We start from the raw sequence: 27739 nt of genomic DNA, 5'->3' as shown, positions 1-27739 counted from the left end.
CCTTCTTGAATATATTCAATGACTTGCCTTTGATTACACTCTGTGTCGAAAATTCCACAGGTCGCTCTCTCTCTGGGGAAGAAATATTTCATTTTCTCAAACTTAAAGGCTACCTCCACAATTTTTAGATTGTAACCTCTATTCTTAGAGTCCTGAGCCATCAGGAACCTTCTTCCGGCATCCTATCTATCGGAGACCTGTTTATCTGTTAACTCCGTTCTATGGTGTTTTCTGAGATCCCCTCTCGATTTTCTACCCTCCACTGAATATCAGCTTGACTATCCCAATCTCTCTTTGTGAGACTTGTCTAATGCTTAATAATACTTGAAACATCTGACATGTGATGTTAGATTTTCAGCTTGAGGCATGCTAACACTATGCCATATTTGATCTGTGCTATGCAATTAGCCCTGAAGCTAATTATACCATGTGCCATATTAGACAGGGACAGGAAAGATCGCCATCAATTAAGTCTTGAAGCAGGTAAGACTTGGCATATTACATCTCTGCTATATTAGACCTGTTAAACAATAAACAATAGGTGCAGGAGTAGGCCATTCGGCCCTTCGAGCCAGCACCACCATTCAATGTGATCATGGCCGATTATTCTCAATCAGTACCCCGTTCCTACCTTCTCCCCATACCCCCTGACTCCGCTATCTTTAAGAGCTCTATCTAGCTCTCTCTTGAATGCATTCAAAGAATTGGCCTCCACTGCCTTCTGAGGCAAATTCAGGGAAACGGGAAAATTTCATGTCATTTCCATTTTTTTTCTGAATTAAATTGGTTTATTTTAAAGTATTTAATTGCTAACAAATATACTTAATCATTTTCCACATTTACTACTGTTTTCCTTAATTACTATTTGTTATAATTTTTTAGTTTTTGAAATATCTATATTGACATATTTGTAGGAGCCATTTTATGTTTATTCATTATCTTTCACATTATTATACTACTTTGTATCCTGCTGTATTATTTGGACACCAAGAGGTTAATCGACCTCTTCAGATCGTTCACCTTGTTGTGGTGATGAGGCTTGCGTGTCACCTTGATTCCGAGAGCGATGCCGTCGGAAGCACTAGCTTCTGGTCGGGCCACCCATGGCGGTAAGGTCGAGGATGAGGGCCCAGACTAAGAACGATCAGACCTACAAGACCTCAATGGCAGACCAAGCGGACAAAGTTATCTTGAACTCAACGGCTGTGAAGGCGGATGAAGGCTGCAACAGATCTATCAGCTCCAATCGTCTTGGTTCCCTTGCCATTGGAATTAGTTGATTGATTTGTGAAGGCCTGTGTGCTTCTTGGAGTGCAACACGTTAAACAAACACACGCACAAGTGTCTTAGTTCTTTGGAACTAGACCATCATCCTCAACCTCGGTGGATAGCCAGCAATATTATGCTTACATATACCACTGGGAGGTGCCATGGGCAGGACCAGATCATTAGTATAACCTGCCTAACACTTACGTAATGCTTTAGTATGTGTGTGTATGTGACAAAAATGAACATGCTACATAAGGTTAGCAGGCCATGCAAGTCAGTGCCTGCTGGATAAAAGGTCTGGCAAGTCAGTATAAGCCACGTAGGAACGACGATAGGATATTCGATTTTTACCACACAAGTTAACAACAAGTCATAAATAAGTCAATGACAAGAGATATGTCAATATGTTTTATTGCAACTTCAAATAAATGATTAACTACTACGTCGTGTAGATCTTTCTGTTGTTATGTGCGTAAGGAAGGTATCTGCTCCCGTTTCCATGTCATAGGTAAGCTTTTTATTGGGCTTTATAAGGACGACAAGAAGCTAGCCGTTACAATATTTATAATAGGTTTAAAGCTGGTTTTCATTTTAGAGCTATTTTGTTTAAGCTCTGAACATCTGTAAATGTCAAAGACCTACATAGCCCCTTAATTGCCTGTCAAAACTGCACAAGCCTCACCAATCAAGAATCCGTTTTGGCGAGCAAGTTGTCATGGCAAATATCCTGGAGAGGAAAAGGAAGACAAAATAAACATAGAAAAAAAAAAGAAAGCTGCAAGAGTTTTCTTTTCCTCTCGAGGTCAGCTTGAGAATCATGCGAGCACCAACTGTCAGATTCTAATGAAAGAAACAAAGAGACAGGCATGGCTGGGACATCCAGTCAACAAAATGAAAACCAGCTTCAGGTCCAAATTAGATAAATGTATCCTATCCCAAATACCTCCAAGATCCCCATGTAGCGTGGACATGAGGAAATTTAATCATAGAAACATGGAAACATAGAAAATAGGTGCAGGAGTAGGCCATTCGGCCCTTCGAGCCATTCGGCCATTCAATATGATCATGGCTGATCATCCAACTCAGTATCCCGTACCTGCCTTCTCTCCATACCCCCTGATCCCTTTAGCCACAAGGGCCACATCTAACTCCCTCTTAAATATAGCCAATGAACTGGCCTCAACTACCTTGTGTGGCAGAGAATTCCACAGATTCACCACTCTCTGTGTGAAAAAAAAATTCTCATCTCGGTCCTAAAAGACCTCCCCCTTATCCTTAAACTGTGATCCCTTGTTCTGGACTTCCCCAACATCGGGAAAAATCTTCCTGCATCTAGCCTGTTCAACCCCTTAAGAATTTTGTAAGTTTCTATAAGATCATGAGCCAAAACCGTCAGTGCACATTCGCACAGAGAGTTATAACTTAAAAAATAAACTGCATCCTCAGTATTGGCCAGCTGATATCAATAGGAGAGTTTTCTAGTGTCCAAAAAAGCATTGTTGTTTTTGCATTTAAACTTCCTGTCTAAGTGTTAATATCACGTGGGGCAGTTAGGGAATAATTTGCAGGCACTTGTGATGTACAAAGTAGAGTATGTTGGCAATTTGCGGGTGTCTCAACTTTGGAAGATGTGCTGAGCCATGAACTAATCTGCCCAAGGTCCATCCTGTCTGGAGCTCTAATAGTGGTTGTTCCTAGCCAGGGCAGTGTCTGGAGGTGGAGGTTGGATTGGGTTCACCCAATGTAAAGGTTGACTGGTCACACATGGCAATGAGTGACCAACTTCTCCAATGGTGCATTTATGTTCTGATGGCTGAGGATCGTCAGAGTTGGACAGCTTCGCCTCAAAGGGCTCTCCTGTTAAAATGCTAGACAAATTGACATGAAACTGAACCCATTCTGGCTTCCATAGCATACTTCCCAGGACCAAAATCTCTGACCCCTTAATGTGCATTCATGAACCCACTTCTTTCAGTCAGGGCCTGATTTCTTGTTCGTAGCTCACGGTGTTAACTCGTCTATCTGAAGTCTGAAGCTTCGTGAAAGGCATCAAGCATACATTGCATAGCGATGACATGCTTGTTGCATGCCCTGCATTACTTGTGCATAATAGATTCACATTCAGAGGAGCAGGTGCTGAGTGTGATATTACTCCTAGTGTAGAAAGTGGATATTAAAAGTTCTAGTTTTGAATTTATTATTTTCACATGTACCAAGGTACAGCAAAAAGCTTTGCTTTGCATACTAACCAATCAAATCAGATAAAACCATAAATAAATACAATGAAGCCAAACTCAAATACAATTGGGAAAGCAAAGGAAAAGACATAGAGTGAAGAATATAGTTCACAGCATTGTAATGCACTGGTTCCACAGACAAAAGTCCAATGACCGTAATGAGATAGAGGTGAATCGGACAGTACCCTAGCTTATGGACTATTCAGAAGCACGTGAATAAAAATAACAGAATTGAAAACTCATTATTTATGTATTGATCTATATTTTACTTTGGTTTTGCACTCGTAAATCCGCTATTTAAAGATTGGTGCATTTATGCAGATATCATATTTGAAGCAGAAGAGCCATTGGGTAATTGTATCAGTGGCCAAGATCAACATAGTTATCTGCGAAATGCAGCAAAAATTAAACAATAGACACACAATTTTAGCATGTACTAGACCAAGTGGACCCGTTGGGCCCAAACCTCTCCTGCATTGGTGCAGCACCCTCTCCTACCCCCCTACCCCCTCCCTCCCCATTTCCCCTTCCCCTTCCCCCTCTCCATCCCCCTCAACCCCCCTTATCCACCCTCCTTTCCCCCCCCCCCCAACCCCCCACCTCCCTCTCTCCCTCCCCCCGAGGAGATAGATTTAAACTTTAAAATGTGAATAACTTTAAAAATATAACACCGATTTCAATAAAACGACTTGCTTTACCATTAAAACAATGACAGTGAGTAAGGTGGGCCTAAAATTGTCAGGCTATCATGTACCGTTTTGGCTGTAGTTCGATCACAAATAAACAAACAAACAAGAGTTTTAGTATATAGAAGATGCCAGACAGCATACCAAGCTCATTCAAATAAACCAGATATCGGAGAAACAAAGCAGATGATTTTGCAGAGGTGTACATAATTAGTATTGTCACTATTGAAGCATTGCAGAATATTACTTTGAAGCCATTTTGTGGGTGGATTTGGTCACTTCTGGGTGACTCCACAATTTCAGTCTCACTCATGGTGTTCCTTGACAAGATTCTTAAAGGCTACAAGTGGATGATGTGGCCATCACAGTAGAATAGCAGGTCTCTAAAAACCTTGAAGCCTGCACATTTTGCATTGATGCTTTCTTCAATGCCTCCCGAGTCAGTTTCACCTAAAATGTCAGTCAAATTGGAATGCTGCTTCCAGGGATGCAAGCTGGTATAGAGCAGAGCAGTGCACCTCCCTTTAACGGAAGCTAGCCACCATGATCATGGTTCCAGCCATGGGAACCTGTGGTAGCTCAGACTGGATGCTGTAATCCTGGAAGTCTTTGATGTGGACAGCACGGATGGATGCTGCCGGCAACGTGTTCAATGGGTGTGGGTATTCAGGTATCATGTTGTCCCCTCCACCTTAAGCCCATCCATTTTCAGAAGCAAACAAATGAAGTCCTCCTCACCTGCCTCTGCTTCAGATGAAAGGGGAACGGAATTAACTCTCAGCTGTTGAGCTGCTGAAATGTTAATTGTGCATGCATGAATTGACTTATAGGAAAGGCCATACATTTATATAGATATTTTCATAACGTCCAATGAAGTCCACCTGTGAAGTAGGTTCAGATCCGTACTGTAGGAAATGCAGCAATTATTATTTTTATTTCATTATCTGTGAGCGGCACAGTAGCGCATCTGGTAGAGCTGCTGTCCCACAGCACCAAAGACCCTGGTTCAATCCTGACTTCGGGTTTCTGTGCGGAGTTTGCATGCTCTCCCTATAACCGTGTGGGTTTCCTCTGGTGCTCCAATTTCCTCCCACATCCCAAAGATGTGCGGATTTATTGGTTAATTGGCCTCAATAAATTGCCCCTTGTGTGTAGGAGGTGGATGTGAAAGTGGGTTAACATGGAAGAAGTGTGAATGGGTCGATGGTTGGTGTGGACCCAGAGGGGCGGATGGCCCGTTTCCATGCTGTATCTCTGAACCAATCTCGATACTGCTTGAAAGGCCAGGATTTATTGTCCACTCTTAAAAATTCTTCAGAATTTGGTGGTGACTGGCCATCTTCATTTGCGCCAGTCTCTCTGGCAATGGTGTCGGGTAGGAAATCCCAAGATTTAGACCTAGCAGCGATAAAGGACTGACAATATTTTTCTAATTCAGGATGCCCTGCAAGGAGAGACAGAGAATATAGAAACAGACCCTTCACACCATTTATCTATGCTGATCATGAGAGGGATCTGAAGGTGGTGGTGCTCCATTACACCTGCTGCCTTTGTCCTTTGAGATCACGGATTTGGGTATCTCAAGCGCAAAGAGCGGTAATGAACAGATAATTGGTTTTCAGGCTTCTGCAATTGGCCATGACACTGGGCAGAACATTCCTTTCCCTCAAAACAGAATCTTTGAAGTTCACGTGAGGGGCCACACTATGTGCTTGGTAAATGTTCACCTGTCAGTGTAATACTAAAGACTCGCTGTACAAATTCCCTTTTTTGTCAAATATGAATACATTTTAAAAGCGCAGCAATTATTTTGAGTGTCTGATTTGCCCATTTACTGTTAGCTAAAAGCCTCCCTGTTATTTTTATGAAGTGAATTAGTTTACTGGCTCTCAGTGCTCAAACTGAACAAACACCACATTATTTTCTCAAAGCGAAAAATGTATGCAAGTCACCCGAGAGGATCACTTGAGATGCTGCAGTCATTGCCTGTTGTAAATGAATTTGGCAGGTGGTAAATGTACACAGAATTTATAAAGCAACAGAGTGTCACTGATACCACATTTTTTTTCCTAGTCAGATGTGCAGCACTTTGGTCAACATGGGTTGTTTTTAAATGTGCTATACAAATAAATTGACTTGACTTGACATCAATCCAGATTGATAACAGGTTACAGCCACAGATTATTGCAGTGTGGAAAACATCACCCTGTAAATAACAGCAGGGTACACCATGTACTCTTGTCTTTTCATTCTTTAATAAACAATAAAAGCTGCTGCAGGGGGCACTGCAGCACTGTAAAAACATTAAATGTAACAAAGGTCTGCTGCTTTAATAAAGTCCATTTCCTTCCCAAAATAAACCACATGTTGTTGGCAAAAAATGTTAACCCTACAAGGCTATCCCCCTGAAATAGGAATGACTTCCATGTCTTGATCACAGGGAGCCTCATGGGCAGCACAATAGTGCAGAGGTATAGTTGCTGCCTTACTGCACGAGGGATCGGGTTCGATTCTGATTACAGGTGCTGCCTGCATGGAGTTTGTACATTCTCCCTGTGACCCCATGGGTTTTCTTTGGGTGCTCTGGTTTCCTCCCATACGCCAAACATGTATAGGTTTGTAGCTTAAATGGCTTCGGTAAAATTGTAAATTGTTCCTAGAATGTAGGATAGTGCTAGCATAGTATGGGGAGAAGGCAGGAACGGGGTACTGATTGAGAATTATCAGCCATGATCACATTGAATGGTGGTGCTGGCTCAAAGGGCTGAATGGCCTACTCCTGCACCTATTGTCTATTGATCGCTGGCTGGAGTGTACTAGGTGGGCTGCAGGGCCTGTTTCTGCACTGTATCTCTAAAGTCTTATCGCTGACAAAGTACTTTTTGAAAGTACTTTGGCCACTGCTGCAATGGGTTGGATCAAGCTGGCTTTGCATCCTGATCATAAAGCATCCAACCAATCGAACAGAAGTATGCCCTGTCAGCATGTGAACCATATTGACTGCCCTTCCTTCATCAGTTTTCTGTGACATCCTCAAAGATTTCAGATTGGTGAAACAGGAATTTCCCTACACAAAACCATGCTGACTCTAATGCTTCTTCTAATCAGTTACTGTCTTTCTAACTGAACATTAATCTTGTCCCTTAGAATATTTTCCATAATTTCCTGTGTTGACAGAAGACTCACTGGCTGTCAATTCCCAGCTTAACCGTACTTTGCTAATTTTGCCACATCAATGGCATTGTAAAGACAGAGTAGGTTTTTGCTTTTATTGTGCATGGGATCTGGCACTTGTCGACATTTCATGTTGCACAGCATGAAGTTTACCAGTGTGACAGCTTGGCTACCTCAGAGGTGTTCAAGGGGTGATGTACAAAATGAAGTTTTGGCTGCAGATGTGACAAATGCAGCAGTACAGGGGAAGAGGAGACAGATGAGGGCATTGTCCCTGATCTGAGGAACAATAGAGAAATGATGCAGAAGGTGGGAGCAATGAGATAGAACATAGAACACAGCAACAAAGGAACAGGCCTTTCAGCTCACAATGTTTGTGAGGAACATGATACAGTGACCAAATCTTGTATGCCTGCATATAATTCATATCGCTCCATGCCCTGCATATCAATGTGCCTATCCAGAAGTCTCTGAAATGTCACTATCTTATTTGCCTCCACCACCATACCTGGCAGCATGTTCGAGGCACTCATCACCTTCCATGTAAAAAACTTACTTCCCATTTTTTTCAAACTTTGCCATTCGTACTTTATAACCATGCCCTCCAGTATATGATTTTTATCCATCCTGGGTAAAAGGTTCCTACCGTCTACCCTATCTATACCTCGGATAATTTTCTCTGGCATGCTGGAGGTTGTGGGGAGACCAGATAGAGGTATAAAACATTATCAAAGAGATGCTGCATGAAGTTATAGGAGTGCCAGGAATCTTTGCTGACATATTTCAGAGAAAGTGGACATGGAGTTGCATTGACATCCAACCAGCAAAATGCTCCACAAACACTGGTAGATAATATTGGCTGTAGTACATTTTTAAATCCTGTTTCATCTTAATTGTGAAATCATTTGGATCAATAAAAGCATAAAACTGTTTTTACATGATGCATTTTCAATTCCTGTAATTTAATTATTTACATTGCTATGAACATCAATGACTGTTATGCTTAAGAAAAGATGTAAATGTAATAGAAACAGTTCAGAGGAAGTTTATTGGAATGGGCAGATTGTCACGTGTCAGAAAGATTGGACCTGCTACACTTGGTTCTGTCTTCACTAAGGAAGACATAAACCGTCTGCCGGAAATAGCGGGGGACCGGGGGTCTAATGAGATGGAGGAACTGAGGGAAATCCAGGTTAGTCGGGAAGTGGTGTTAGGTAAATTAAATGGATTAAAGGCAGATAAATCCCTAGGGCCAGATAGGCTGCATCCCAGAGTGCTTAAGGAAGTAGCCTCAGAAATAGTGGATGCATTAGTGATAATTTTTCAAAACTCTTTAGATTCTGGAGTAGTTCCTGAGGACTGGAGGGTAGCTAATGTAACCCCACTTTTTAAAAAGGGAGGGAGAGAGAAAACGGGGAATTATAGACCAGTTAGCCTAGTGGGGGAAATGCTAGAGTCAGTTATTAAAGATGTGATAGCATCACATTTGGAAAGTGGTGAAATCATCGGACAAAGTCAGCATGGATTTACCAAAGGCAAATCATGTCTGACGAATCTTATAGAATTTTTCGAGGATGTAACTAGTAGAGTGGATAAGGGAGAACCAGTCGATGTATTATATCTGGACTTTCAGAAGGCCTTCGACAAGGTCCCACATAGGAGATTGGTGTACAAATTTAAAGCACACGGTATTGAGGGTTCAGTGTTGAGGTGGATAGAAAATTGGTTGGCGGACAGGAAGCAAAGAGTAGGAATAAACGGGTCCTTTTCGGAATGGCAGGCAGTGACTAGTGGGGTACCGCAAGGCTCAGTGCTGGGACCCCAGTTATTTACAGTGTATATTAATGATTTGGACGAGGGAATTGAATGCAACATCTCTAAGTTTGCGGATGACACGAAGCTGGGTGGCAGTGTTAGCTGCGAGGAGGATGCTAGGAGGCTGCAGAGTGACTTGGATAGATTAGGCGAGTGGGCAAATGCATGGCAGATGCAATATAATGTGGATAAATGTGAGGTTATCCACTTTGGCGGCAAGAACAGGAAAGCAGAGTATTACCTGAATGGTGACCGATTGGGAGAAGGGGAGATGCAACGTGACCTGGGTGTCATGGTGCACCAGTCATTGAAAGCAAGCGTGCAGGTGCAGCAGGCAGTGAAGAAAGCGAATGGTATGTTGGCATTCATAGCAAGAGGATTTGAGTTTAGGAGCAGGGAGGTTCTGCTGCAGTTGTACAGTGCCTTGGTGAGACCACACCTGGAGTATTGTGTGCAGTTTTGGTCTCCTAACCTGAGGAAAGACGTTCTTGCCTTAGAGGGAGTACAGAGAAGGTTCACCAGATTGATCCCTGGGATGGCGGGACTTTCATATGAGGAAAGACTGGATAGACTGGGCTTGTACTCGCTGGAATTTAGAAGACTGATGGGGGATCTTATAGAAAAATATAAAATTCTTAAGGGGTTGGAGAGGCTAGATGCGGGAAGATTGTTCCCGATGTTGGGGGAGTCCAGAACCAGGGGTCACAGCTTAAGGATAAGGGGGAAGTCTTTTAGGACCGAGATGAGAAAACATTTCTTCACACAGAGAGTGGTGAGTCTGTGGAATTCTCTGCCACAGAAGGTAGTTGAGGCCAGTTCATTGGCTATATTTAAGAGGGAGTTAGATGTGGCCCTTTTTGCTAAAGGGATCAGGGGGTATGGAGAGAAGGCAGGTACAGGCTACTGAGCTGGATGATCAGCCATGATCATATTGAATGGCGGTGCAGGCTCGAAGGGCCGAATGGCCTACTCCTGCACCTATTTTCTATGTTTCTATGACGAGGAAAAGATCCAGAGAGGCCTTTCCATGGTGAATTTGAGAGAATGTTTCTGCTTATGGGAGAATCCAAAATGGGGTATCAATGTTTAAAAATAAGAGTTTGACATTCAAGATGAAAATGACATAGAACTAATTCCCTCACTTCTTATGAGATCAAATGAAGCAGGGGATCTGAATACTTTAAGGCATAGGTAAACAGATTCTTGATAAACAAGGGGGTGAAATGTAACCAGAGTAGGAGGAATGAGGTTACAAACACATCAGCTATGATCTTATTATATAAGCTGAGCAGGCTTGAGGAGTCTACTTCTATTGCTAATTGGCATGCAAGTTAACTTCTTAAGACCATTGCTTTTAACAGTTGGCTGCATTTGGTATTTTTTACTCCAAGGAACTTGGAAACAGAGAGCCATCTAGCCTTTTAAGCCAGATCTGTTATTCACTTAGATCATTCTCAATTAGGGCCATACTTTTCATAACTTAAGCATTTTTACCTAACACGAATGTCTGTCTAAACTGACTTGAACCTTCAATGGGTTTTTGTGAAAAAGTGGCTCAGATTTTCACCCCCCTTTAGGTGAAGCTGCTGCTGACATTGGGCCTCAGTTCTAAATTTAAGCATAACATTGAGTCCCACCCACTCCCTCCTTTCCTCCACCAGTAAACATAATTTCTATCTACACTATCAACTCCTTTAGTTATACTTAGGATCTCATTTGGACCATACTTCAATCTTTCATATTCCAGCTGGAAATGGAGAAAAGATCCACTGGAATGTTACCAGGATTGGAGGACTTGAGTTAAGGAGACTTGTACAAGACATTGGTAAGGCTGCATTTGGAGCACTGTGTATAGTACATGTTACAGTTACCGGGTCTGGAAGGTTTGAGTTATAAGGAGAGGCTGGATAGGCAGGGCCATTTTTCCCTGGAGCATAAGAAGCTGAGGGTTGACCTTATAGAGATCACAAAAAGGGTATATAAAACCATGAGGGACATTTATAAAAGGTGGATAGTCACAACTTTTCCTGGGTATAGGGAAATCTAAAACTGGAGGGCATTGGTTTAAGATGAGATGGAAAAAGATTTAAAAGGAACCAAAGAGGCAACATTTCACACAGGGTGGCACATAAATAGATGGCTGCCAGAGGTAGCTGTGGAGTTTATAGAGGTGGGTACAATTAAAATGCTTAAAAGACACTGGGACAGGTACATGGATAGCAAAGGTTAAGGGGATATGGCCAAATGCAGGCAAATGGGACTGACTTGGATAGACCACTGTCAGCATAGACAAGTTGGGCCAATGGGCCATTGCTGCATAACTCTATGCTGTATAACTCTTTGACCATGGTGAAGAAAATGCAGGCCCAGCTTAAAGTCTAAAGCCTAACTCATAACTTAACCTTGCATATTCCAATGCTGCTCTGTGTTCTCATAACATTAATTTCTTGTCATTGCCTGCAGCAATGTCCAACTTCTAAAGCAGGACTATAAAGGCAAAGACCTAGATGCTGGAAATCTCAAATAAAAACAGGAAAGAGTCAAAATACACAGGTCAGGGAGATTTGTGGAAAAAGCAGAGCTACCATTTCTTATGTTAAATGCAATATCTGTTTATATCTTCACAGATGATGTCTGACCTGCTGAGTGTTTGCACCACTTTATGCTTTTATGAGATATGGGATCTCATTTCAGAGGAGAGCTTACAGAATTAATACATCTCATTTTGGGTCTATCACCTGAGGCGCTGTTCTGATAGCACATATCAGAACAGCACTATCCATGTCCTCCAGAGATGTAAAAACAAGGAACCACACGTGCTGGTTAATACACGAAAGGAAACAAAGTGCTGGAGGGGCTCAGCAACGCAGACAACATCTCTGGAAAACATGGATAGGTGACGTTTCATGTTGAGACCCTTTTTTCAGACACCAATCTGAAGAAGGGTCTCGATCTGAAACATTACCAATCCATGTTCTGAGGAGATGCTGCCTGACCTGGTAAGTTACTCCAGTGCTTTGTGTCCTCCAGAAATGCCGCCTGACCCATTGAGTTACTCCAACACTTCGTGTTTTATTCAAGTTTGCAGCATCTGCAGTTCCTGTGTCACCTTTCTTTTTTATAATTACGGCATAAAATTCTGGACTGCCAGATGGAGACAAGCAAAGCACATGTGAAGCATTTTGAAGTCGGAAGAAATGTATATTCATTTTGGGATGTCAGTGAAAAAAGTGTTTAGAATTCAAGTCAAGTCTGTTTTTAATTGCTCATAACAACTAATTCCTAATACAACAACTCATACCAAAGGCTACAAACATTTGACCAGATGGCCTCAGCAATCTTTGTTTGCATCATGCAAGCAATTAATTCTCATTAGGTTTATACATATTTTTGCCACATCCGGTCAAATTCTTTCCCTGGTAGCATCATCTAAAAGCACATCGTCACTTTTCACATATTGTGTTCATTAATACCTCAATAGACCACTGTTTATTGCTGATCACTACCTGCCCTGGAACCAAATGGCTTCATAAACCATTTCACGGTGGTGAACCTATAGTCACAAAGGCCCCATGGTGGATAAAGGTGGCAAATTTATTTTCCTAATGAACATTAGCAAACCAGATGGGTTTTTGTTCATCATTACCACTGCCCAGTTTTATTTTAATTCCAAACTGCTAATCCGAGTTTAAATTCAACAACTTCCATAGAAGGATTTGATTTCAGATCACTGGATTGTCAATCGAGGCCTCTAGGTTATTAATCCATTGATTTAACAGGCATCCTGCCATCATTCCACCTGTCGTATCACCCTCCAATTGTCTAACAGTCAGTATTGCTTGAATAGATACTTTCTCCAATTGGAACGATGGACAGATTTGGTTCCTGTAACAACTTCCATCACCAGACACCCCACTCTTTGGCAACTACTTAAAAATGAATTTGTCAATCAAATCCTTGGTACCACATTTGACCCCGAGGTGAGATCGAAGGTAGACACGAAATGCTGGAGTAACCCAGTGGGACAGGCACATCTCTGGAGAGAAGGAATGGGTGATGTTTCGGGACAAGACCCTTCTTCAGGGACACCCTTCTTCTGAGGTGAGATCACTGTCTTAAATAATGCTGTTTATTAATTATCACCTCCATAACATCATCACAATTCTACCTGACAGCAGCTGACCTGCTGCCCAAAGCCTCATCCATGCCTCCCATATCACAAGAGTACCCCAGTGCACTTCTACATTCTATCCTCTAGCTTCTAAACACTAATAATTTTATCTCACACCTTCTGTTTTTCATCTCTGGCCTTTGACCACCATCTGCCTGTCGAAAGCCCCCCTCACCTGTGTCAACCTATTATTTGCCAGGCTTTGTCCTGCCCCTGAGATAGACACAAAATACAGGAATAACCTAATGTGTCAGGCAGCATCTTTGGCAAACATAGATTGGTGACGATTTCAGTCAGGACCCTTCTTCAGACTGATTGTAATAGGGAAAAGACTGGCAGCAAAGAAAGGTAAGATAAATCATGGTCGGAAACAGATGACCTCAGGCATGGGGGTTTTCGGATGGCCTCGTTGTTAGACAAAGGTTAGATATAGAAGCAGGGGTGTGCCCATGAGGGATACATAGATGCGAACTGCAAAGCTGGTTAATGGACTTTAAAGTGGTGAGGGGGGACGACTGGTGCAAGATTGGCCAGGCTTCAGGTGGAAGGGGGGGTCGGGGGGGGGGGGGGGGGAGAGTAACGGTGGAGAGTGTTGGGCAAGAGGAGAAAGGAGAGGGGGCCGGGTGTTTGCAGACATTACCTAGAATTGGAGAATTCAATGTTTATACGGGTGAGTTGCAAGCCACCAAGCGGAATATAAGGTGTTGTTTCTCCATTTTGAGTGTGGTCTCAATCAGGCAATGGAGGGGAATGGGTAGGGGAGTTAAAATGGTGAGCAACCAGGTGTTCCAAATGGCCTTGGCACACTGAGCACAAGTGTTCAGCAAAGCGGTCACTGAGTCTACGTTTGTTCTCACTGAAGTACAGGAGCCCACATCGGGAACACCGGCTGCAGTAAAAGAGGTTATAGGAGGTGCGTGTAAATCTCTGTCTCATCTGGCAAGACTGCTGGGTGTTGTTGAGAGTAGAGTTATAAGGACATAGAACATAGAACAGGACAGCACAGGAACGGGCTCATTTGCACCACAATGTTTGTGCCAAACATGATGCCTGGCTGAGCTGATCTCATCTGCCTGTACATGATCCACATCCCTCTATTCCCTACACTTCCATGTGCCTATCCAAACCTGCTCCAGCCCCTATCGAACTCTGCATTAAAATAAATGCCCCATTTATCGCCATTAAACCTTCTGCCTCTCACGTTATAGCGATTAGCTCCTGTGTTGGACATTTTCATCCTGAGAAAAAGGTTCTGACTGTCTACCCTATCTATGCCTCTCAATAATTTTATATACTTCTGTCAAGTCTCCCCTCAATCTCTGACATTGCAGAGAAACATCTCCTGCAGCTGCACTGCTCTGCTACTCCTCTCTTCCAGCTTTCTCCCCCCCCCACCACTGCCCCCCTCCCCCCCCCCACAATCAGTCTGAAAATGGTCATGACCCGAAATGTCACCTATCCATCTTAATCAGAGATGCTGCCTGAACTGCAGTTACTCCAGCACTTTTTTCTTTTTTGTAAGCCAGCATCTGCAGTTCTTTAATAGACACAAAAAGCTGGAGTAACTCAGTGGGACAGGCAGCATCTCTGGAGAAAAGGAATAGGTAACATTTCCGTTCGAGACCTTTCTTCAGACTGAGGGTCTCAGTCCTCAGTCTGAAAAAGGGTCTCGACTCGAAACGTCACCTATTTCTTTTCCCCAGAGATGCTGTCTGACCCACTGAGTTACTCCAGCTTTTTGTGTCTATCTTCGGTTTAAACCAGCATCCATAGTTCCTTCCTACACATTTTGTCTGCAGTTCCTTGCATCCACCCCTAGAAGTCTTTCCTTTATCAGGACGGCCAAGACGGCAATTCTTAGCTAACATTTCTGAAAGAAACATCATGGGCAAAGACAGAAATAAATAGAGGGAGCCACCAGCTTCTTAACGGAAACCAAAGCATGGAGAGGAAATGCTGTCCTTGCCAATGACACCCACATCCAGGATGAGTAAGTAAATAAAATTAACATTTAAATATGCTTTACTGTGGCTTTATTTTACTTGCTGATGATTGCAGGGGAGTGAGACTGCTTCTAAATCTGCAAACGTCGCTCTTTCCTTCAAGCCATAGAAGCCAGAGGGGGAAGGAGGCAGTTTTCAGACAAGATCTGGAGCAAAACGGCAGGCCGCGAGATCAGCAACTTGTTCTTCTTTTTCATTAACTCAGTGGCAAATTAACTGGCAAAACTGCCAAAGGGAAATTGGTCTGTTCAACATTTGATCTGAATAGATTGCACGGTTATTCTCCCTGGGCAAGCCTGTTTCTAAATGCCATACCAAATGCAGTGCAAACTCTCATTTTGCACCAGGGGTTCCACCAAATTATCTCCAATTTTAATTTTCTTTGGATCCTTCTTAAGAAAGCATGATGTTTAAATGAATCTTCATACAAAAGGAACTTCCATGCAGGGATGCATTTTTTACTTTTACAGCAGTGCCATTTGCAATAGCAATTCCCATCTTCTCTGGAAAGAGCGCACAATCAATATTTAAAGAGCGCACAATCAATCATGAAGAATATTTCAGATATGCCAAAGTGTTTGGCTATGCAACTTTGCCAACTCTTCAATTCTACAATAAACTTTGCTAGAGGCACAATCAACACTTCGTGTAATGGGCACTTTAAACGCACATCGTTTAGGAATATACAGGAAGATTAAAACAAAACATTTTACAAGCTTGAAAGAACGTTCATAATTAGGCAGGACCAGAATTTAAATGATATACATATCAGGAAAGGCCTGATCACCTCTGAATTTATTGAGCAATAAAGCAGACCCAAGAGGTTGAATGGTCTGTCTGCTTCTACTTCTTGTTATACAGACCTGACTTGATGACACGAGGAGGCACAGAGTCACATGGTACACACCAATCATTTGCACTAATCTCCCACTAATTTCACTTTATTCTCACTACAGTTCCCTCAATTTCTTTCAGATTCTTTCAGTGTTGGTTCATGGTGCTAAATTTGCTATTTTTGTGTTTTAGAGTCATAGAGTGATACAGCATGGAAACAGGCCCTTCGGCCCAACCTGCCCCCACCGGCCAATAAGTCCCAGCCATACTAGTCCTACCTGCCTGCGTTTGGTCCATATCCCTCCAAACCTATCCTATCCATGTACCTATCTAACTGTTTCATAAACATTGGGATAGTCCCTGCCTCAACTACCTCATCTGACAGCTTGTTCCATACACCCTTTGTTTGAAGAAACTACCCCTCAGGTTCCTGTTAAACTTTTCCCCTTCACCTTAAACCTATGTCCTCTGGTCCTCGACTCACCTACTCTGGGTGTTATAGGCTCAAATGTAATTCTACGTGCAAGTCTGAACAATAACTGCAAACAAGGTCTTTCTTCTTAAGCAGAACACAAAAAAGGTAGATTTGCATTAAATATTGCGACTTCAAAATCCAAAGTTATCTTTTCCCTACCTGCAGCGGTCAATATTGTGTCTGTTGACAGCCTTTAATAGGATGAAAGGGCCCAACCCATTGATTTCCGTTAGTTCCAGGCAGCCAGTAAAATTGTTGAATGGCTCTGCAATCTGCAAAACAAGGATCGGCAGCTCAAAATATGTTGTCTCACATTTACTGCACAGATCCACCTAATTTCTGTGGACATTTTATAAATCTCTTAATTCCCTGTGAAACAGTAGATCTTACAGGAGAAAGGGTTGTTGATTGAATGAGCATTTGCACAGCCAATTACAGATGTTTGGAATGAATTTTAACATGCAAGATCAAGCAACTTGAAAATACTTGAAAATGTGACTGGGCACTGGGAAGCCTGTTCCAACCTATCACATTTTTTTTTCCATTTCCACAAAGCTTGGGACAGGTGAGGTGTCAGTTTCAGTTTATGAATTGCTCAATGATATGGCCTTAGAGCCACAAAGTCATGTAGCACGGAAAGAGGGCCTTTGGCTCACCCATTCCATTCTGATCTCAAGCACTATTTACAATATCCATTCTATTCTTGCCATACAAAATAACAGCTGAAGAAATGTACGATGTCTTTGGTAAGTATGGACCAGTCAGACAGATCAGAGTTGGAAATACACCCGAGACGAGAGGAACTGCCTATATGGTATATGAAGATATACCCCTTTCCCACCCAACATTGCCCTCCTCTTCATAGATAGTTAATAGAGGGATATGGTGTATCTGTAGCAATTTGAGAGAGAGTTGTTTGTGACATGCTGGACTTCCTAAGCCTTCTGAGGCAGTAACTCTTTGAAGATTTTCCTCCAGGTTCTGCAGAGTGGTGACGGTTTGCACCATGCTATACAATACCATGTAAGCGGCAAGACTTGCATCTGCAGGAAGAACATTATGCAAACCTGGCTTGCCCTCAAAATTTAACATTGTATCGAGATATCATTCTGTAAATGCAGATTGAATGCCCTTCATGAAAATCAAAACAGGATCAAAGTGCATCCCTCCCCCATGCGGGGTGCATGGTATTCCATTTATATCAGCTGCAAACTTGAAAATGTTACATTTATTTTACCTATCCACTGGGTACTTGACTTATCATTGTCTAGGTGCCAGAGCTGTCATTGGTGCTGGAGCGGCTGCTGTTAAATTCCCTGCTGGTTAAAATTCCCCGCTGTTTATTTCGGCTTTCTTTTACAGAGGTGCCAGGATGGCGCTCCGGTGAGCTAAGGCAAGCACTGCACCCCTGGTGGAATCATTTCCCAAGCTTTCCAGAAGTAAAAATACCACTGGGTGACATGACATATATAATATAGGATTGTGATATATACCATTCTAGCATGATCACGTTGTTCGTACATCAGGTAGACAAGGTGGTATGAAGGTGTGCATTAGATTTGCCTGCACTGCATGAAACACAGAATATGACATGATCGTGGTATTTACAATACAATATCTTTATTGTCATTGTACAAGTACAACGAGATTAAGAATTGCCACTTCCATATCGATGCTATAAAATAAATAAATAAATCTAGCACTAGTTAGATGACAATCCTGATCACATTACAGAGTAGATGAGATAGAAAGGGGGCAGAGGAGATTTACAAGGAGCATTCGAGTAATGCGGAAAGGGTGTCCAGGACGAGGTTGTTTTGAATTACAGAATCCATGTTATAGAAAGGGGGCAAAGGAGATTTACAATAAATAAGAGTGTACTCAATCTCTGCTGGCCTCAACTCCTCTTCTCTGCAAGTTCCCAAAACCCTTAATTCCTTCAAATATTTATTGATCCCTTCAATAAATATAACATGATCGGGCCTCCAACAACCTCAGAGATTCACCCCCCTCTGAGAGAAGAAATTTCTAACTACCACAGTTTTAAATGACTAGCAACGTATTTTTAGCTATGTCTACTTGTTTGTGATTCTCTCATGAGTGCAAAAATCTCCATATCTTAGGGTCTTACATGTTTGAATAAGGCTATCCCTCGTTCTTTTAAATTCCAAGAAACGCAGATCCAAACTGTCTAGCTACTCTTGATAGGACGACCTTTTCATCCCAAGAAATTAGCCTGGAGAATCTTCTGTGGTCTGCCTCCAATGCACCCACCTCCATTTTTAGCTAAGGGGATCAAACCTGTATACAGCATTCCAGACCAGACCTCACCAACACAATGTACAACTCCAACAAAACCTCCCTATTCCTGAAACGCCAACCTCTTGGCAGTGAAGGCCAACATGCCATTTGCCTTCTTAACTACCTGTTGGACCTGCCTGCCAACACTTTGTGATTCATGCACTAGCCTCTACATCCTTGATCAGTAACTCCAACCATTACAACTCGCAGGTTTGGAGTACTCTTGTGAGAAATGAAGTTGAAATTAACATCGGCAGGACATCTTGGCTGATCACATCGATTTATCGAGAGTGTCGCTAGGACCACAACAGACTTGCATCATTCACGTTTCTGCTGTCAGTATCCAAATCATCAGAGTGGAATCAAATGAGCCAATGCATCAGCTTGGGAAATGTTAACTGTGATTAAAGCAACTTAGATCTGTTTTTTTCTGACATCATCTATCTTAGGTCAAGAAGCAATTTGCCTGAATCAGTTTTCTGCTTCTAAACAGATTGAAACTGAGCTTCCACGAACCTATGCTGCTTTGGGAAGATGGTTTCCTTGGGCACACCAATAGTAGTGGGTATATATTAAAATATGTCAAAACATTTAATTGACAAAGAAACTGATCAGTGTACACCATGAAACTATTAAATGATGCACTGTATTTGTTTCAGTCATGTTCAATAAATTTAAGTCAGGTTACCTACAGATGAAGGACTCAACAGTTGTATTTAAATGCATGTTTGCGGCACGGTAGCGCAGCGGTAGAGTTGCTGCTTTACAGCGAATGCAGCGCCGGAGACTCAGGTTCGATCCTGACTACGGGTGCTGCACTGTAAGGAGTTTGTACGTTCTCCCCGTGACCTGCGTGGGTTTTCTCCGAGATCTTCGGTTTCCTCCCACACTCCAAAGACGTACAGGTATGTAGGTTAATTGGCTGGGTAAAGGTAAAAATTGTCCCTAGTGGGTGTAGGATAGTGTTGGTGTGCGGGGATCGCTGGGCGGCACGGACTTGGTGGGCCGAAAAGGCCTGTTTCCGGCTGTATATATATGATATGATATGATCATGACCTTATTTTCAGAATTAGAAAATTGCATCAGGTTTCTATTTTAAATATAAAATGGAATGAAAATGGAAATAAAAATCAAGGAAAAGCTATCTACTATTATACCACTTAAATGCACTGGTTAGTGGAATAGAAGTAATTTTTCGTAGAAATGTTGTCTAATCTCTCCACAGTTTCAAAGACAGTACTTCAGAAATTTGTCTCTCTCACATATTGAAATAAGCACAAGTTGTTGGGGTTATTGTTAACCCCTTCACTTTTAAACATATTCTCCTTGCTGTCAATTTGTCCTCCTCACAGCTAAAACTGCCACTCATCTTCGTATCAGCTTTGTATCAGCTGCAAACTTGGAGATTATACATTTATTTTCCTTATCCACTGGGTCCAGGAAATGTTCCCTGTGGTAATTCACTATCATCTCAACCACTCAAAACAGGACCTGTTTGTTCTTACACTGTTTCCTGTCTGCCAATCAGCCCTCTGAATGGAAATTAAAATTAAGAGGTTCTGCTTTGTTTGATTTCAATAAAGGGTGTGGGGAAAGCATTGCACACACTTATTTCCTTGCCTTCTCTATGAAGAAGCACCTGGGATCATCTCTGTTTCCCTCTGAAACATTTAACTGAGAAGCAATTAGAGGCACAAAGTCAGGCCCTATCTTTCAATAACGAGCACACGGGATGCAAAGCCTCACAAAATTGCTGTGACTTTAAAGATAACTAAATCCATTTGAAAAAAGATACGTCCATTAAAGTGATGGATTTGCAGGCTGAAAATGGAATACATATCCATTATGGATATTCTCCGTTCAAAGTACGGCTCTTCTCTATCGCGAAAATGCATGCCCGTTGAAGAAAGGTTTAGCAATTTGAAGGAGAATATTGGGCAAAAGATGATGCGATGTGACTTTCTGTTCATGGAAAGGAATCAGGAAGACATTTTGTGTAATTGATAATTGTTATTCACAATCTGGCACAATGATCATTGCTTGAATTCACAAATGTATATCAATGCTTGTGTCAAACCATGGGGCTACGTTGGATTTTGAATCAGAAGCATAATTGCCGATGTAGAAACTGGGTGACGTGACATATTTTCCAAAAGTGTTGCATCCCAATTGTGTGCAAATCAGAGTAAAATCATGATTGCAGCTTATCCTCTGCTGTTTATAACATTGAAGGGAAACTTGTTGGACTGTAAATACATAGGTGTGGACTCAGTGGGACAAAGGGCCTGTTTCCATGTTGTAACTTTAAACTAAACTTGAGCAGTCAGGTTTACTAAGTTTCATTCTAGTTATCAATATTTTTGGTCGTGCATTAGTGTTTTGATATTGTATCTGCTGAAGCTCCAGGCTCACAGAAGCGAGCTTAGGATGTGCTCCCAAAACAATGAAGGAAATTGAATCCATTCAAGATATAGAAACAACACCCCCGAATGTTAAACTTACTAATCAGCATCAACATTCAGCGTTTGTGGGAATGTTAGGTGCAATCTTCTTCTGATATCTCTATTCACCATAGTCTCTGATACGACTGACCCCACAGTCAACTACACCCACTTTAAAACCCATTTTCATGTCACTGGTTTCCTTAGACAGGCCAGTATGCATTCCCCATGTGAAACTGCCCTTGGGAAGGTGGTCAGGACATGTCTTCTTGAATTGCTGCCATCCCTATGGTGAAGATGTTCTCACGATACTGTTGGGGAGGGAGTCCCCAATGTAAGACTTGGAGAAAAGATGACAGTATTCCCATGCGCCTGTTATGCTTGCCCTTGGTAATGGCAGAGGGCTTCTGCTTGTGAAGTGCTGTTAGAAATAGGTTTGTTTAGTAATCGCAATGCATTTTGCACGGTGTCGTGAAAGGAATTTTAAGGTGGTGTTCCAGTCAAGTTTTGTCCTGCATGGCATTGAAATCCTTGTCAGTTGTTGGAACAGTTAGCATTCTACTACACTCCTAACTTTTGTGTATTTTTCCCTCTCCCAATACAACAATACTCAGATCATAATTGGCTTAACTATTTCAACAAGCACAGTAGACAACCTCACATTTAACCACATTCGATTGATTGCATCACCTAACTCGTTATGCCTGTGGAAGTGACAGTGAATTCCCTGTGCATCCTCCTCACAGCTAACACTGCCACTTATCTTTGTATCAGCTTTGTATCAGCTGCAAACTTGGAGACTATACATTTATTTTACTTAACCACTGGGTCTAGGAAATGTTCCCTGTGGTACTTCGCTGTCATTTCAACCACTCACAACAGGACCTGTTTGTTCTTACACTGTTTCCTGTCTGCCAATCAGCCCTCTGACAACGACTGTACATTGCACCCAAACTCATTTGCTTTAATTTTGCACATTTATTTTGTAGGTAGAATTATTTCAAGCTTTCCAGAAGTTTAAATACACCACTACCACTGGGCAGCACGGTGGCACAGCGGTAGAGTTGCTGCCTTACAGCGAAATGCAGCGCCGGAGACTCAGGTTCGATCCTGACTAAGGGCGCCGTCTGTACGGAGTTTGTACGTTCTCCCCGTGACCTGCGTGGGTTTTCTCCGAGATCTTCGGTTTCCTCCCACACTCCAAAGACGTACAGGTATGTAGGTTAATTGACTGGGTAAATGTAAAAATTGTCCCTAGTGTGTGTAGGATAGTGTTAATGTGCGGGGATCACTGGGCGGCGCAGACTTGGTGGGCCGAAAGGGCCTGTTTCCGCGCTGTATCTCTAAATCGAAATCGAAATCGAAATCTACCACTGGTTCTCTATTCGTTCCCATCCACGCCACTAATTACTTCATCAAACAAGTCCAGTAAATTTGTCAAGCATGGTCTCGCTTTCCTAGTTGAATAGTTATAAAATGCAAGTAGGATTAATGTTAACATGAGTTACTATAATAAATTCCTTTATTCGTCCCACACCGGGGAAATTTACAGTTAACTATTAAGTAAAACTATAATTGTTGCCATGCCATTACGGTCTCAGTTATCCTCCCTTTGGATAATACTTGCATTTATTTAGTTCCTTTTAATGCACCAAGCAATTTTTAAAAAGGTAGTAAAGAATGCCATCTGCGAAATGATGATATATGAATAAAGGCGACATGATGCATTGATGATCACAACTTGGAGGGGGAGACAGACTAGAGATCACGGTTAAAAAAAGGTGAAAGGTAGGAGCCTGGTCAAGAGAGAAATCAAACAGACAACTTGTTCAACTGCTCTCAGACGCCTACCATCTGCTTTACGTCTTAATTTTCCAATGCAAATACATTATCGTTGGCACTAGTTAATAGGGGCATAGATAATAAGGACATTACTTTAAAGAGGACATTTTTCCCAAGCTAATTGATTTCCAATGTATCTAAATTAGCACTGATGGTTTTATTTATAGAAATGGCCTGATAAATGGCAATCTTCGCATTTCCACGAAGGCAGCCCAAATAACAGGTTTCAACTTTATTAAAAAAGAACTAATGAGTCCTGTCAGTTGATCAGATTCAGTGACTGTATAAAATAAGCACTCTAATTAGATCTATGCGCTTCAAGCTCTGGCTTTAAATGACAGCAGTTCCTGAATAAAAACATGAACATGAATATCAGACCTCATTCATACTAAGTCATGGCCATGACTACATGTTATATCAGCTGGTCAACATGTCCACCCAGTTGCTCAGCCACATACCTGCAGCATCTAGGAACTCTCAGGTTGGGTCGGTGGATGGTTGAAATGCAAAGGTGATCATTCTGGGTTAAAATTAATCTGAACCACAAGGCAACATGATTGTATAATACAATCCTCCAGATAAAATAAAGGGACTGAACATATGCATATTTTAAAAACAGCTTCAGCCATTCCCCAAATGTCAAGGGCCATTCATTTTCCATTTGTGACTGTTGAGACTTCTGGATCCCTTCTCTCAGACTCAAAGAACTGTGGTCAATTTTGCCGATAACAATGAAGTCAGTTTTTGACTACACCGGTCCCATCGCCAGGACAATATTGCTCAGATCTCCAAAACTGTGCTCTTCTTATCTTCAGAACCGCACTGTTCTTACTCCAAAATTCCCCAAATTGCCTCACAATCTGTGAAACACTGTTGGAGTAAGATGCTATTATAATGTTTGAAACACATTTGTCAATTTTTGCTTTATAATGCCCATTACACAGGAATGGCACAGTGACTGGACAAGTGGTTTGATTGTTGTGACTTGCAATTTAATTGTTGGCTGAGACACTGAGACAACCTACCCAGTTCCTCTTCCAAAATGTCCCATTGGAATTTTTTAATGGATACAGTTGTCCTTCATATTACAAGGGGGTTACATTCCTAGAAAGTAGGTGATTTCAGAACTTTGCTAAATGAAACTGTGTCATCGACACAAACATCGAAATATGAGAGTTAAAAAATAATAAGTTTTATGCTATTTACTTTTTCTCCACAAAAATGCCATGAGGGTGTATATTATTTCATACCAACTTACTGGGTAGTGATTTGTGAATTCTGTAAAGGTGAATTATCATAATCCAGATGTCTAATGCAGGTGTTGCCTGGAATATGTTTTTTTCCCCACTAGCGTGAGAGTCTACAACCAGAGGGCACAGCATCAGAATAAAAGGACGTACCCGTAGAAAGGAAACAAGGAGGAATGTATTTTGTCAGAGGGTGTTGAATTAGTGGAAATCATTGCCACAGATGGCATTGGAGGCCGTCATCAGGTAGTTTTAGGGCAGAGATTGACAGATACTGATTGGTAAGGGTGTCAAAGGTCATGGGGAGAAGGCAGGAGAATGGGGGAAATAGATCAGCCATGATTGAATGGCAGCGTAGACTCGATGGGCCGAATGGCTCAATTCTACTTCTTTGACTTGAAGTTATAAACTTACATCATCTGCATTTTTTAATTTGCTCTCAGACTTCATCACCTTCTAGATTTTCAAGAATGCAGATAAAAACTCTCGTATTACTATAACATATATAACATATAACAACTACAGCATGGAAACAGGCCTGTCCGGCCCTACCAGTCCACGCCGACCATTCTCCCTGACCTAGTCTCATCTACCTGCACTCAGACCATAACCCTCCAATCCCCTCCTATCCATATACCTATCCAATTTACTCTTAAATAATAAAATCGAGCCAGCCTCCACCACTTCCACCGGAAGCCCATTCCATACAGCCACAACCCTCTGAGTAAAGAAGTTCCCCCTCATGTTACCCCTAAACCTTTGTCCCTCAATTCTGAAGCTATGTCCCCTTGTTGGAATCTTCCCCACTCTCAAAGGGAAAAGCCTACCCACGTCAACTCTGTCCGTCCCTCTCATAATTTTAAAAACCTCTATCAAGTCCCCCCTCAACCTTCTACGCTCCAAAGAATAAAGACCCAACCTGTTCAACCTCTCTCTGTAGCCTAAGTGCTGAAACCCAGGCAACATTCTAGTAAATCTCCTCTGTACCCTCTCCATTTTGTCGACATCCTTCCTATAATTTGGCGACCAGAACTGCACACCATACTCCAGATTCGGCCTCACCAATGCCCTGTACAATTTTAACATTACATCCCAACTTCTATACTCGATGCTCTGATTTATAAAGGCAAGCATACCAAACGCCTTCTTCACCACCCTATCCACATGAGATTCCACCTTCAGGGAACAATGCACAGTTATTCCCAGATCCCTCTGTTCCACTGCATTCCTCAATTCCCTACCATTTACCCTGTACGTCCTATTTTGATTTGTCCTACCAAAATGCAGCACCTCACACTTATCAGCATTAAACTCCATCTGCCATCTTTCAGCCCACCCTTCCAAAAGGCCCAAGTCTCTCTGTAGACTTTGAAAATCTACCTCACTATCAACTACTCCACCTATCTTAGTATCATCTGCATATTTACTAATCCAATTTGCCACACCATCATCCAGATCATTAATGTAAATGACAAACAACAGTGGACCCAACACAGATCCTTGGGGCACTCCACTAGACACTGGCCTCCAACCTGACATACAATTGTCAACCGTTACCCTCTGGTATCTCCCATTCAGCCATTGTTGAATCCATCTTGCAACCTCACTATTAATACCCAACGATTTAACCTTCTTAATCAACCTTCCATGTGGAACCTTGTCAAATGCCTTACTGAAGTCCATATAGACAACATCCACAGCCTTGCCCTTATCAATTTCCCTGGTAACCTCTTCAAAAAATTCAAGAAGATTAGTCAAACATGACCTTCCAGGCACAAATCCATGTTGACTGTTTCTAATCAGGCCTTGATTATCCAAATAATTATATATATTGTCCCTAAGTATCTTTTCCATTAATTTTCCCACCACAGACGTCAAACTAATAGGTCTATAATTGCTAGGTTTACTTTTAGAACCTTTTTTAAACAAAGGCACAACATGCGCAATGCGCCAATCTTCCGGCACCATCCCTGTTTCTAATGACGTTTGAAATATTTCCGTCATAGCCCCTGCTATTTCTGCACTAACTTCCCTCAATGTCCTAGGGAATATCCTATCAGGACCTGGAGACTTATCCACTTTTATATTCTTCAAAAGTGTCCGTACCTCCTCTTCTTTAATCATCCTCATTTCCATCACTACTCTACTTGTTTCGCTTACCTCACATAATTCAATATCCTTCTCCTCGGTAAATACCGAAGAAAAGAAATTGTTTAATATCTCCCCCATTTCTTCCGGCTCAGCACATAGCTGTCCACTCTGACTCTCTAATGGACCAATTTTATCCCTCACTATCCTTTTGCTATTGACATATCTGTTGAACCCCTTGGGGTTTACTTTTACATTACTTGCCAAAGCAGCCTCATATCTTTTTTTCGCTTTTCTAATTTCCTTTTTAAGATTCCTTTTACATTCTTTATATTCCTCAAGAACCTCATTTATTCCCTGCCGCTTATATTTATTGTATATCTCCCTCTTTTTCCGAACCAAGTGTCCAATTTCCCTGGAAAACCACGGCTCTTTCAAATTATTATTCTTTCCTTTCCACCGAACAGGGACATAAAGACTCTGTACTCTCAAAATTTCACCTTTAAATATCCTCCATTTCTCTATTATATCCTTTTCATAAAACAACAATTTCCATTTCACTCCTTTTAAATCCTTTCTCATCTCCTCAAAATTAGCCTTTCTCCAATCCAAAATCTCAACCCTTGGTCCAGATTTGACCTTCTCCATAATGATATTGAAACTAATGGCATTATGATCACTAGACCCAAAGTGCTCCTCAACACATACCTCCGTCACCTGACCCATCTCATTTCCTAACAGGAGGTCCAACACTGCCCCTTCTCTGGTAGGCACCTCTACGTATTGCTGCAAAAAACTATCCTGCACACATTTTACAAACTCCAAACCATCCAGCCCTTTAACAGAATGTGATTCCCAGTCTATATACGGAAAATTGAAATCACCCACAATCACCACTCTGTGCTTACTACTAATATCTGCTATCTCCTTACATATTTGCTCTTCCAATTCTTGTTCCCTATTTGGCGGTCTATAATACACCCCTATAAGTGTTGCTAAACCTTTCTCATTTCTGAGTTCCACCCAAACAGCCTCCTTAATCGAGCCTTCTAGTCTGTCCTGCCAAAGCACTGCTGCACTACTATGGTTATTGTCTGATTAATAAATCAGTATCCATAGTCTTCCATGAGATTACCAAGAGCACATTTTCTTAGTT

The 27739-nt window shown here is 41.9% G+C and overlaps 1 protein-coding gene across 1 annotated transcript in view; it reads right to left on the bottom strand.

The window, feature by feature from the left end:
- LOC144593848 (protein eyes shut homolog) overlaps window positions 1-27739 on the bottom strand; it is a 348998-nt gene that overhangs the window by 11527 nt on the left and 309732 nt on the right. Inside the window, exon 17 of the mRNA XM_078399967.1 lies at window positions 16824-16936. Coding sequence (XP_078256093.1) covers window positions 16824-16936 — 113 coding nt within the window. The remainder of the gene's footprint in view (window positions 1-16823; window positions 16937-27739) is intronic.

This window comes from Rhinoraja longicauda, chromosome 5 (genome assembly GCF_053455715.1).
Source record: "Rhinoraja longicauda isolate Sanriku21f chromosome 5, sRhiLon1.1, whole genome shotgun sequence".
NCBI lineage: Eukaryota > Metazoa > Chordata > Chondrichthyes > Rajiformes > Arhynchobatidae > Rhinoraja > Rhinoraja longicauda.
This window is presented reverse-complemented; position numbering and strand designations above follow the sequence as displayed.